The sequence below is a fragment of the Chiloscyllium plagiosum genome, unplaced genomic scaffold, assembly GCF_037043375.1.
Source record: "Chiloscyllium plagiosum isolate Xiang-an unplaced genomic scaffold, Cpla_swu_hap1 HiC_scaffold_4, whole genome shotgun sequence".
Taxonomy (NCBI): Eukaryota; Metazoa; Chordata; class Chondrichthyes; order Orectolobiformes; family Hemiscylliidae; genus Chiloscyllium; species Chiloscyllium plagiosum.
Window position 1 is genome coordinate 119,090,173 of NW_028270142.1, and position 12,974 is coordinate 119,103,146.

The window sequence follows — 12,974 nt, forward strand, 5'->3', positions numbered from 1 at the left end:
ATCGACGTTTCGGGCATAAGCCCTTCTTCAGGATTCCTGAAGAAGGGCTTATGCCCGAAACGTTGATTCTCCTGTTCCTTGGATGCTGCCTGACCTGCGCTTTTCCAGCAACACATTTTCAGTACAAATGAGATATATATGCCTGAAAATGTGTTTTGCTGGTGAGATGTCATTTTTGTCTGTTCAAACCTTGAGTGGAAAATTGTACATTTTCTAATGTCAATTCATTTATTTTATCAATATTGCCATATTTTCCAAACTGGCTCACCATTGCCATCAGCTACTTGGACCTAGCAATATGTGAAAACATAGAAAATAATGTTTAGCACAGGAGTGCAAAAGTACAAATCATGCAATTTTTGCTATTAAAAACAAAAGCAGAGTTAACCTATCAGGTCCAAAAACCTTTCTTTAATTCTGTTTTGAAAAATGATCACTGGACTCAATGTTACCTCTGCTTTTTCTCCAGAGACGCTGCTAGACCTTTTGAATTTCTTCAGAATTTGTTTCGCAGATAAGGGAATCAAAAGCTAAAAGGGTAGATTGTAATGTGGAATTCAAAACACAAACTGACCAGCCATGATCTTGAACAGCAGAGCAGGCTTGAGGGATTGAATATTTGCCTTCTCCTCATTCGTATGTTTGAGGTTTGGACAGCACACTGATTTCAGTGGTTAGCACTGTTGCTGCTTAGTGCCAGGGTTCATTTCCAGTCTTGGGCAATTGTGTGGAGTTTGTACGTTCTCCCTGTGTTAGCATGGATTTCCTCCCACACTCCAAATATGTGCAGACTAGGTGGATTGACCATACTGAAATTGCCCATGGCGTTTAGGGATGTTAGGCTATGTGGATTAGCCATGGCAATGTGGGGTTACAGGTTGGCAGGTGGGCTGAGTCTGGATGCGATGCTCTTTGGAGATGCGGTGCAGATTCTAAGGGCCAAATAGCCTCTGTCCGCACTGTAGGGATTCTAGAATTCTACCTAATTGAGTATTTAAGATGCTAAAGGAAGTTAATACATTCAACACCATGTGTTTCCTATGTCGGGTAATGTAGAAGAGAGGCCATAGTTTTAGGTTAAGGGGTAACAGATTTAAAATAGATGAGAAATTGCTTCTCTCAAAGGGTTGTGAATCTATGGAATTCGCTACCTCCGAGTGCGATGGAAGCTGAGACATTGAATAAATTAAAGATAGATTTTAAGTTTGTAATGGGTTGAAATGTTATGGAGAGTGGGCAGGAAAGTTTGTTGAGGCTAAAATAATTCATTATTGTATCCAAACAGGCTAGAGTGGTTGAATTGCCTAATTGTTGTGTTTTTATGTTTGTGTACTTGAAATCAAGAAGTGGTTAGTCAGGAAACTGGAAATGATGCAAAGTGCCAGAAAAATCATAGACATGGGTAGGAAGAAGTTGGGCAAGAGGAAAAATAATAGATTTGAGATGAGGGGTAGAAAGGTTCATTGGAGCAGGACAGGTTGAAACTTGGATCTGTCTGCTTGATGATCTGGTTCATCTAATCTGTTTAATATAGGATGCATTTGATTTGTTTGCCCTAAAAGTGATGCAGGTAGTTGAAAGATGAGGAAGAAGATGCTTGAAGGAGCTTAAACCAGACCTGGATAAAGATTAGATGTATCTTGGGGGTGTCATTGGGCTTGGTATCCAAGAGTCTGGATGTATTGGATTTGGAGAGAATTGCATACTGCAAAATAAAAAGCATATTCTTAGCTTGTAAACTCAAATTCTGTTGTTTTTTCAGTAAACCTCTTGTTCTACAGATGGCTACAAAAATGTCAAATGGTGTGCCCCAAAGTTAGCACTTCATAGTACTTGTATTGTGCACCTGGCTCAATAGTCACTGATAGAGAACTTGTAAGTGGAATTTATAAAATGAATTGGATACAAAGATGAAGCACTACACCCCATAATCTGCTGGTTACAGGATGATTTCATGTGCTCAGACCTTTTGCTGGAAAACAGATTACGGATGCTAAATGTGAACATCCAATTCCACTGAACTTAAAGAATTAATTCCAAATCCATCCATTTCTGAGGAGTTATTAGAAAACGCTTAGAAATTATCAATCTTTTATAAGTTTAATTTGAATCGGGGTTGTAAAAGAACTTGATTGAGAATAGTGCTTTGAAGTTGGTTGTTGCCCTAAATCCTCTCAGGTTTTGCTGATCACCAGAAAGGAATCCGTATACAGCTAATTTTTTTAAAACTGAGGACTTGAGCTCTGTTCTTTTATATAGTGGTCCAAAAACGCACACTTGATTTACTGCATAAAATCTAATGTGATTTGCTTACATGTTTTAAGTGTTAATAGAAGTAAATCTCAATCTTTAATTTGCATTCTAAAATTAATATAATACATGAAATATCTACACGATTATGCTGCTGTATGCAAAAAAAAAGTTTCAGAAGCTTAAATTGTAGTCAATTTTTACCAGTGGCAGAATAAGAATTTAGAAAATCTTTTTTTGTTGTTGTTTTTGTTTTAAAATCCAATTACAGGTCGCTTGGCTGTCAGTGGCAAGATGTGATTTTATTTTTGATCTTTTTGTTTCTTGTTAAGCACTACAGACATATAAATGAAATGGTAGAACCATTACTGACAAAACTGACCAGATTGAAGTGGGCTCAGCTGCAGCAGGCCTCCAGGCTTCATGATATATCTCCAATAAATTATTAGGTACGGAGCTTGAAGGAGTTTGACGAAGCTGTTGTCACTTCAAAGATCTCTCCTATAAAAGTCATAAATGCAGCCCTTATGTAAAACTTGAATATACTTTTTTCTTTTGATAGAAGATTTTGTTTGATCCATGTTTGCAAACAACAGGGAATTTTGCCATTTCTTGATTGGAGCATAATCAATGGGTGGTGTTATACACAGATAATTTATAATATAAAATAATACTTGACACTACTGCCCTTGCAGCATTTGCTGAGGGTTCACAGCTAAAAGACTTTAAAACATATTCAGATTGGTAGACTTTGAATGTTGCAAGTGTCTCTATTCAACTTTGTCTTGGCACAATAATTGATTTAACCTCTGACACAGTATACTACCATTTTCTAATTTATGAAACTGCTTTCCTAAGCATGAAGGTTTTTTCCTAGTAACTCAATTATGCAAAATATCAGGAAAATGAAGTTAGTTGGTATGAAGTTAGTAAGTAATGTTGAAAACCAGTGATTAAAATGTTGATTATTTATTTTCTCTCATAATGATTTATTGGAATGAGAATCTGTTGTTGAGAAACCTGACCGAGAGAAACCTGCACTAAAAGCAAATGTTAGGTGAATGATTCAGATGACAAAACATCCTTCCTGTAAACTTATATAGTACATCACTAACAACCCAACTTTGGCACTCACCATTGTTTCCAAAAATCACTGCAGGGGACGGTTTGAGAACCCCTTCAAGTACTCGACAACCTCTCCAACCGCTAACAAAGGCCTGTCATGTTGATATTGATATTCCTGTGCTTCTACCAAAATAAATCCTGTGCTGGCACTTCCCCAAAATGATTGGGACTAATATAGTGAAGCTCCCTAAAAAGAGGTGATTTGAATCCCTGTAACAGAATGCTATCATCACTTGTCGGCTCACTAATTTGAGTATCTCCTGGTACTTCTCAAAGATCCCTTGTTGGGCACCTGAGACATGGGTCCTGCAAAGGCAGTATAACAATTTGAGCAGGCAACAGATTGCAAAAGCCCTGCGAGACTCAACTAGATAAGTGGTAGATTGTGTCTGGTCACACCAATGCCCCCAAAATTGTCAAGTTCACAAAAGAGCCAGTTGATAAAATGCCAAGTAAGACATCATCGTCTACTCTACCAGACATTGACTTGAATCCTTTCAAATGATACCACCATCATAGTGTCGAGGGATGTATAAGTTTAGATGGATTTGCCATAGAAAATGCAGGGTAACAGGGATAGGGTAGTCGAGCAGCTCTGGGTGGGGTGCTGTTTGGAGAGTCATTGTGGACTTATTGGCCAAAATGACCTTTTTCTGCACTGTAGGGATTCAGTGATTCTATTCAATCTCCCCAGCACTCTCACTGATACTGTTCGGTGTCTGTAGAAGTGGTATGTCACAATTGAAGTTGTACAGATTTACTTAAACGTGTTTTTGTCCCTAGCAATGCAAGTAGCCACCTTCCATTGATGTAAATCCATCTTGGAGACTACAGAAACATTTTTAGAAGTTGAATTCCAAGTCATCCCATAATGCAACAGTCACCGGATTCCTCCTGAAAAGAGAAACAAAGTGCTCAGTGACAATACTATGCTATGTGATCCCACATACCCTTTTTGGAATAAATCTACAATACATTAATCTTCCAGAACTGTATGAAGAAGGCAGCTGTTATGTCCAAGGACAGTATGGTACAGAAACTAGGCAGTACAATTGCTCAATTGGCACCACATTCATAAATGTCCATTCCACCTACACCAACACTCAGTAGTAGCAACAGTGTGTGCTATCAGTAAGAAGTACTGCAGAAATTTGTCAAAGTTCCTTAGACAGTACCTTCACAACCCATGACGAACTCCATCTAGAAGGACAAATGACAAAGAGATGGAGCATTACCACCTGACTAAAATTCCTGTCCAAGCCACTTGGACTTGGAAGTATCACTGTGCCTTCACTGTCATTGGGTCAAAATCCTGGAATACTCTCCCTAAAGGCATTGTGGATCTACATATAGTGCACACACTGCACTGGTTCAAGAAGGCAACTCACCATCACCTTCTCAAGGGTAAATAGGGACAAGCAATCAGTGCTTCAGGCATCAGATGTAGTTCTTGAATAATTTTAAAGCTGAGTACTTTGCAGCACTGTAATGGATCAGAAATACTCACATTCATCTGGTTGATATCCAACTGAACACTGCAGAGTGATGTATCATTGGATCTGTTGAGCAGATCCCAACAACCCATTGGGCTGTAGCACAGCACTTCCCCACACATTCACTGCAAAACCACAACTTGCTAGGAAGTCCAGTAAATCAAGGGATTACATACATCCTCATTTATTCAGATATCAAAAACACCTGATCACTGCTTGAAGTTGCATTTTTGGACCAAGAGTCCTAACCTTTTGACAGTGCCCCATTGACCCTGTTGAAACTTTGGTAGCTTCACAAGAATTTACTAGCAAATAAACATATGAGTTAGAAACAGTAGACAAGTTGGATCCCTGCAGCCAACTCCCCCATTTATAAGATCAGAACTGACCTGATTGTAACCTCAACTCCACATTCCTGTCTATCCTGTTTTAACTCTTCAGTCCCTTGCTTACCAAGAAACTGACCGTCTCTGCCTTAAAGATATTCAAGGAAGCTGCCGCCACCATCTTTTGAGAAGAATTCCAAAGACATATGATACTTCAAGAGCGGAAATATTGCATTTTCTTTGTCTTCAATTGGCAAATTGCAAGTGGAGACATCCTCGCAACCCTCAAGCTGTTAGGCCCCTCTCAGGGGCTTCTATGTTTCAATCAAATCATCTCTTACTCTGCTGACTCTCAAGATGCTCATTAATGACCCAATACACAACATTTCTAATCTTTAATCTTTTAAGAAGCTCATGAGAAATTGAGAAGTTTAAGACACTCCAACATGCAGCTATGGTCACTTGGGACAAGTCATGGAACATATAACAGCTGTTCAATTCCGAAGTCTAAAGGAGGCATCAAGAAATAGATTTTACTATTCCTGAAATAACGAATTGATTCAACCACTTACAGATGTTGTTCTATATCTACATCCAGTGTGAGAGTATGTTGTTTAGAGAAGCTGGACTAGATCAGTTAAGACTGAATTCACTGGAATTTAAAGAATGAGGGAGCACAATTTCGTAGAAACCTAAACAATTCTAATAGAACTAGACAAGGTAAATGTAAGATGGATGTTGCTGATAACCAGGGAGTCCAGACCAGGGCTCACCAGGGTTACAGGGTATGCCACTTAGGACTGAGATGAGGGGAAGTTTTTTTTACACAGAGGGTGGTGACCCTGTGGAATTCACGACCACAAAAAGCAGTTGAGACCAAAACACTTAATGTTTTCAAGAATGGGTTAGAAATATTTCTTGAGACCAGGAACAAGATATTGCGTTGGATGATCATATTGAGTGATGGAGCAGCCTCTAAGTGCCAAATGGCTTACTCCTGCTCCTGTTTTCTGTTTGTTTGTATTTATTTGTAAATACTATGGTATGGTATCCATTGTAACTAGTTTTTGTTTAAAGTGCTTAAGTTCTACATCTTTCTTTCAGAGTCAGCATCATTTTTAAAATATTTCAGTTTGATCTGTATCATAAATCTATTGTTCTGATTTTCTGTACACCATATATTTAAGCTGTACTGCAGGCCAGCTGGACTCAATTGATAACCTCACCAGATGCTTCAATGTATGACAGGCTGTCAACCAGTTACCTCATGTCAATGACAATGAAGAATTCTACATTACTGTTTGAGCTTGTCAGTGGTTGTGACAGCTGCCAAGGGCGAGCAAAACATGTCAACAACTCAAACAGCTGCAGAAAGAGTGACCAAATTTTAATAAAGTCTGTTTATAGCCTAACCAGTGAATTCAAATAATAGGCTGCTTGAAAACCTCTGCCTCCAGTTGTCCTTAGGCTATCCTGAATATCCTGAAACTTCACAATATTGTACAGGTTCACAATATTGAACACTGCGAGTTCTTTACTTTCTTCCAGCTGGGATGCTTTAGAGTGTCATCAGTCTATATGGAATCGGGATTTCCAACAAAGCCTGAAAGCCAAAACTACATTTACACTGGTATAAAATTTTGAGGGCCAAGGAATTGCATGATATTTGCCCCAATGTTTTCTCACTGTTTTAAGTTAATTAAATTTGTATGTTTTCACATTTGAATATGTGGAGTAATTTAGGAATTTGTGATAACTGGCACAAAATAAATCAAATCAATAATGCTTTTTTTTTTGGAGTTGAGGAACAAAGGAAATACTCCTTTTCACCTAAATAGTGAACTAGATGAGTTTCTGATGTTGCATTACAGATACAATTATCTTGAATATCCCGTTGGTGAGAACAACATGTAGCTTTCAGGTCAAATGCAATTTGACTGTTTACTGTTGGCAAATGAATCTCAGTCAGTGAAGAAGGGTGGGGATTGTGTAAGGAAGTGAATGTGTAAGGAAGACTAGGTGAAGTTTGGCAGTGAATGGAAGTTTGAGGCAATTTGGCAGTGAATTGGGAAGAGAATTGGAAGATTGCCCTGGAAGTATCAATAACATTGGGACTAAGAAGGTTGTTTTACTGATGGGAGGGGGTGGGATGAAAACAGCCATTAATAGTCTGGGTTATTTGCATGTGAGTCCATGGGAATGCTAGGTTTTGCCTAGATTAGTCCCCTAACTGCCTAATAGAAGTTCTTGTGTGCTCTTGATAAATGCAAAGCTTAAGAATCATTTTCTTTTATTTCAAATGTCCAGATGCCACAATGTTTTGTATTTGTAAGAGTGGAATCAATTAGTTGTGGTTGGGGAGAGAAGAAAGCATTGTAAGAAAACAGCAAGGCTAGGGATTGGAGGTCTACTTTCAGATCTGGACAGTGCATGCTGCTTTCTGCTCTGTTCTGCACTCTTCTAGCTCACACATAAAGAGCATTTATGTTCTTCCCTGCATGTTGCAGCTGAATTTCTAGACTTGTATATCTCAGGATACAGTTAAAATTTGTCAAACTTCAAATATATTTAAAAATAACTATTTGGAATCATCAACCAGAAACAAGCTAAATTGGATTGTGAAACTTTTAAAATGGAATCGAATCATTGGCAGCTCGGAGTTTTGAGGGTTACAAGGATATTAGTATCTACACAGTTCACTTTAGAGTTAAGAACTTGGAGAGCTTGCCTGGTGTCAGAAGAGTCAACGGTATGCATTTTAACTACCTGCCAGTGACTGGCACTTCTGTTTTCCTTCAAAGTTTTTCCTTCACTGGCAAATGCAACTGTCCCAATGGGTTCCTAGTTGAGATATACTGTTCGGCGAAATTTCTGTTCTGGCCAAACAGTTGTACATTCATGCATGTCTAATTATTGGCAAGATATTAGTAAGGTATTTTATGCCTTCCTGCTCAATTTGATAGGCCTCCTCTGCCAGCCTTGCTTTATTGTTACCCATGCCTTACAATTCACTCCCCTTCACTCTTGGAAACGCAAACTACTGTGGAAGCTAAACATTTGAAGTCAAAGCAGAAAATGCTAGAAATAATCAGCAAGATAGACAGCACCTATTTAAAAAATAAAGAGATTTAAAATTTCATGTCTGGCCTTTCATTAGAACTTGTGATGAAAGCTCATTGCCTCAGAATGTTATCTCTGCTGCACTCTGCAGAGCTGCTGCCTGACGTGATGAGTATTTGTAGCTCCAACATGTTTTTGTTTTCATCTTCTTCACTCTTACCATGTGTTCCATTGTTATGGACCAGACCAAAACCACTCAAAATATATTAAGAAGATAACTTAAACCCAAAGTTTTCTTATTTTAATGACAAGTGCCAGGCATGCTTTCTGGATACAATTTGGTCAAACTACCAGTCTTGAAGCAAAACATACATTATTCCGTATGTTATAGTTAAAATACAACAAAAGAAAGTGGAATAACTAACTCTATTGGCAAACTTAACAGAATAATAGATTATTTAACTACCATGAGTAACCGCTTCAATGCAGTGCCATCTTGTAAACACACCCTTGCAAGGGCAAATTTAATAAAATGGATTATCTCTCATGCAATTCTACAATGCAGGAGAAGAAAAACATGAAGAGAAAACTCAGAGTAACAGAGAGGGATTTACTGCAGCTTCTGTACTCCACTTCAAGACCCCAGCAACTGCGACTGAAAAGTAAAACTCAAAATCCTGGTTCTGTGAAGCTTGACCCCACCCACTCAGGCTACTTCTATTATTCCAACTTTAAAAATAAAACCCAAGATCCCTTAAACTATTAACTCTCGTGCCTCTGAGTAGACTGTTTGTCATTTTTGACTCAACCTTTCTTCATTTAAAAAAAATGAAATTCACCTCTTAAAGCCATTGTATCATCACACCATCTATATGCACAATCAGGGATAGTCGAGAAAATACTATGTGACTGTCTTGATAGACTTTGATAATTTAACCCTTTTTCTAAGTCTTCCCACCATTAAATGGATGAGAAACCAGATGACTTTGTTGAGATCCAGTTTTTGCAATTAGCCTTATTACTTTGGTAACTTGGGCACTTTCATGCTTTTGGCATCCCATCATTTGCCATTTTTCAAAAAAGTGGGATCAGCCTTTCTTCCTCTAGTTATGTTCATGTCAGAAAAAAGGAACTATTTCTTTGGTATAATCTATTTATTTCAGATCTCAACAAATAGACTAAAACAATATAATTCCAAGTAGAAGATGCGTTGCAGTTTTGCAGGATGCCAAATAGTTTCAGGTTAAAATGAGTAAGTTTGTAAAAGATTGAGAATAGAGTGGCCCTTGGAAGTTATTTTGCAGAAATGTTTAAATATGCAGTGTCGTGTTGCTTGCAGGTTCTGTTTTATGAATGAAGGAATGTTGCCAATGTCTCTTTACAGGCATTTTCGAGATAAGTCTGTCAAATGTAGTCAAAATAATCAGGTATTAATAATTACTGATTTGAAATGTTTTGTTTTAAATCTTAATCGTGCATATTCAAAGCAGAATTATTTTTATATAGAGTAACACTTTGAATGGAGTGAATACTACTTCCCATTTATGTATCTATATCAAGGTGTATTTTATATTAAAATGTAAGCCACTGGTTACCCAGCTTTCTTGAGTTTAATTTTACTATTCAGGAGAATATGAAGTACACAATGTAAATGGTTACAAAAGACATTTATATTGTCTGCTCGTCTGATTCTAAACTCTCTCTTTTTAACAGTGCTTCTGATTACTATGATTATGGCCATGGCACTAGCCAGGAGACATATGAATCATACGGTTAGTAGTTTATAATACAAATTAATTGTCTTGACACTCTAACATTGTTTTCGTAACAGGTTATTGGATTTACTTTTCTTTCATCTTGTAGAAATTATTAGCGGTTTGTTAGAAAGTGCTTTTTAAAACAAAAATCATCTCACAAGTACATACTTTTTTTAAAAAATGTATTCATTGAAGTGAGCCCACCAGATAGGGAAGCATTTATTGCCCATCCCTAATTGCCCTTGAGAAGGTGGTGGTGAGCTGCTGGCTTGAAATACTGCAATCTATTTGGTGGAGGTACGCTCACTTTGCAGGAGATCTGCGTTTATGCCCCACATAATCTACTTGCAGGGCTCCCAATGGTTGCTTAAAAATGATTCTTCATTCAAAGAAGTTGTTTTCCTGTATGAAAAATTAGTGCATATAACCGGAGCACAAATGAGTTGCAGGGCTACCACCATCTTAATTTTTCAAATTTGGAGTTCCCAGAAGAGAGAGTCAATCCAAAAAGATGAGATCTTGTTCTCGAGCAACTGCAGGAGTATCTCATGACTATTTATTAAATTTGTCTGGAAACAAGTGGATTACCAAGACTATGTGGATGTAATCATGTTAAAAAAGAATTTGACACCCTCAGGAATGGTAAGTACAACTCTTGTTTTAATCCTTTCAATTACTTCTATCATTCCTTCACCTGACTGTCAACAATTTGCTCCTCTCCATCACGTAACTAAATATCCAGCCACAGGAGCTTACTGTAGCAACTGTCTTTGTCCGCCCAGGTGCATATGCATCTTTCTTTACTACCTACATTACATATGACCCTTCACATCTCCTATTGTTATATTTAAGCAACCATCACCTCATCTCAACAGCCCACTGATAGAATCATAGAATTCCTGCAGTGCAGAAGCAGGCCATTCAGTCCATCAAGTCTACATAAAACCTCCAAAGATCATCCCACCCAGTCTCACCAGCCTTGTAACCCTCAATTTCCTACGTCTAATCCACCTAGCCTGAGCAACCCTGGACACTGGGTAATTTAGCCTGGCCAATCCACCTTATCTGTACATCTTTGGACTGTAGGAGGAAACTGCAGCATCCTGAGGAAACCCATACAGACAGTGGAAGTGCAAACTCCACACAATCGTTCAAGGCTGGAATTGAACTTGGGTCCCTGGCGCTGTGAGGCAGCAGTGCTAATCACTTGAGCCATTGTGCCACCACTGGAATATGCCAGTTATTTGCCTTTAATATCATTATCTCTCCACTGTTATTAAATCTTGCTTCTTCTCTATCTTGCAGTGTATGCTCTAGATTGATAAACTCAATCTCTGTCTATTTACATTTTCAACAAGTATTCACTATATTTCACCTACTGTTTTTGTAGGAAAAGGCAATACACAATGCTAGTGAAATAGCCAAGTGATTTGAGTGAGGAATCCAGAATTATAACCTTCACACAAGTATATCCAACACTGATCTGCAGTGAACAATGGGTAAGGCGAGGATGATGACTTGCCTGAATATGGAGTTTGCATTTTACTTACAACCCTTCACTCAGCTGCATTGTCAAAAGTACAGATGTTTGACTTTGATTTGCCATTCTAATCCTTGCTCTTTTCCTCTCTCCCCTCTGAGATTCTTGAAGACTTGTTGGAGAAGGATAATTCCATTTGCAATGCAGCACAGGATACTGCATACTCTCTCAGGTTCCTGAATGATCCTCCACTTCAGTTAGATAATGAAGCACAGAGGTCTGCATATGGTGAAAATACATGTGTAATACAGATGCAAGGATAATTCAGAAGGTGTCTCATTTTGGTTTTCTCTCCATCTCTCTTCTTGCCTCCACCTCCCAAAACACACTCCACCTTACTCTGTCTCGCGCTCTCTCTGTCTCTTTCATCATTTTCTTTTTCGTGGTCCCTTCTTCGTCTTCCCCTACCCCCTTCTGTTAAGTAGGATGGAGATGAGGACTTCAAGAGTCCAACCATGAAAAGAAAACCATTGGCTTTTAACAAAGTTTTAAAAGGATGTGTTTCAGCACTGTGCCTGGAGTCATTATCATGCCATCTCATCTGGCATCAGAAATTAGCATTCTACCTGTAATGGGACTCTCCCAAAGGGAGTCTACATAATAAAAAAAAAAATATGTAACTTTGGTGGAATCTCAAATGGCTTTATATACACTTTAGGTTTTACCTTGGAGAGTCAAACTGGTTGGAACAGCAAGAGACTTTCAGAAATGATGAGCCTTGGCTCCACAATACAATAGTGGTGGTGTATTGGATGTGAATATGCAATCTTGCGTCAGCCTTGACTCCGTTTGAAGCATTCTTGTCTTTGAGTCATAAGATTTGGGTTAAAGTTGCACAAACATTAAGGCAGATTCTCCAGTGCAATACCAAAAGAGCACTGCCTATCAAAGCTACAGTTTTTCAAAAGGGTGTATTAAATTAAGGCTTCATGAATCTGCATACATGGTTGTAAAATATCACATGGCAATACTATGATTAGTACAACAGCTTAAGAGAAAAATAAAGCATTTATAAGCAGCTTCAGCCAGAAGTACTGAACAGGCAATCCATCTTCTGACATCTCCAACAGCGCAGATGCCAGCCTTCAACCATTTAGATTCATTCCACTTGATATCAAGAAACAGTTGAAGGCACTAGATACTGCAAAGGCTACAGGTCCTGGCAACATTTCTGTTAATAGTACTCAAGAGACATGTTCCAGAACTAGCCACTCCTCTAGCCAAGCTGATCCAGTACAATTAGAGCATCTATCCAGCATGTAGAAAATTGCCCATATGTCATGTTCATAAAAAGCAATCAAAATCCAACTACGCCAATTACTACCTCATCAGTTTCTCTTCTCAATCATCAACAGAATTATGAAAGGTGTAATCGATACTGCTATCAAGTGGCACTTAGTCAACAGCATCTTGCTTATGAATG

General features: G+C 38.3%; 1 protein-coding gene across 5 annotated transcripts in view; it reads left to right on the top strand.

Moving 5' to 3' along the window:
• The window catches only part of khdrbs3 (KH domain containing, RNA binding, signal transduction associated 3), a 181,596-nt gene that overhangs the window by 143,001 nt on the left and 25,621 nt on the right, over positions 1 to 12,974 (top strand). For 3 of the 5 annotated variants that reach the window (XR_006311360.2, XR_006311361.2, XM_043687862.2), the window contains exon 9: positions 9,968 to 10,026. Coding sequence is in view for 1 of the 5 variants with exons in the window: in XM_043687862.2 (XP_043543797.1) it covers positions 9,968 to 10,026 (59 nt within the window). In the remaining 4 variants the exon portion in view is untranslated. Of the gene's footprint in view, positions 1 to 9,967; positions 10,027 to 11,401; positions 11,511 to 11,652; positions 11,823 to 12,974 lie in introns of all 5 variants that reach the window. The other 2 variants (XR_015757037.1, XR_015757038.1) reach the window with 2 other exon arrangements.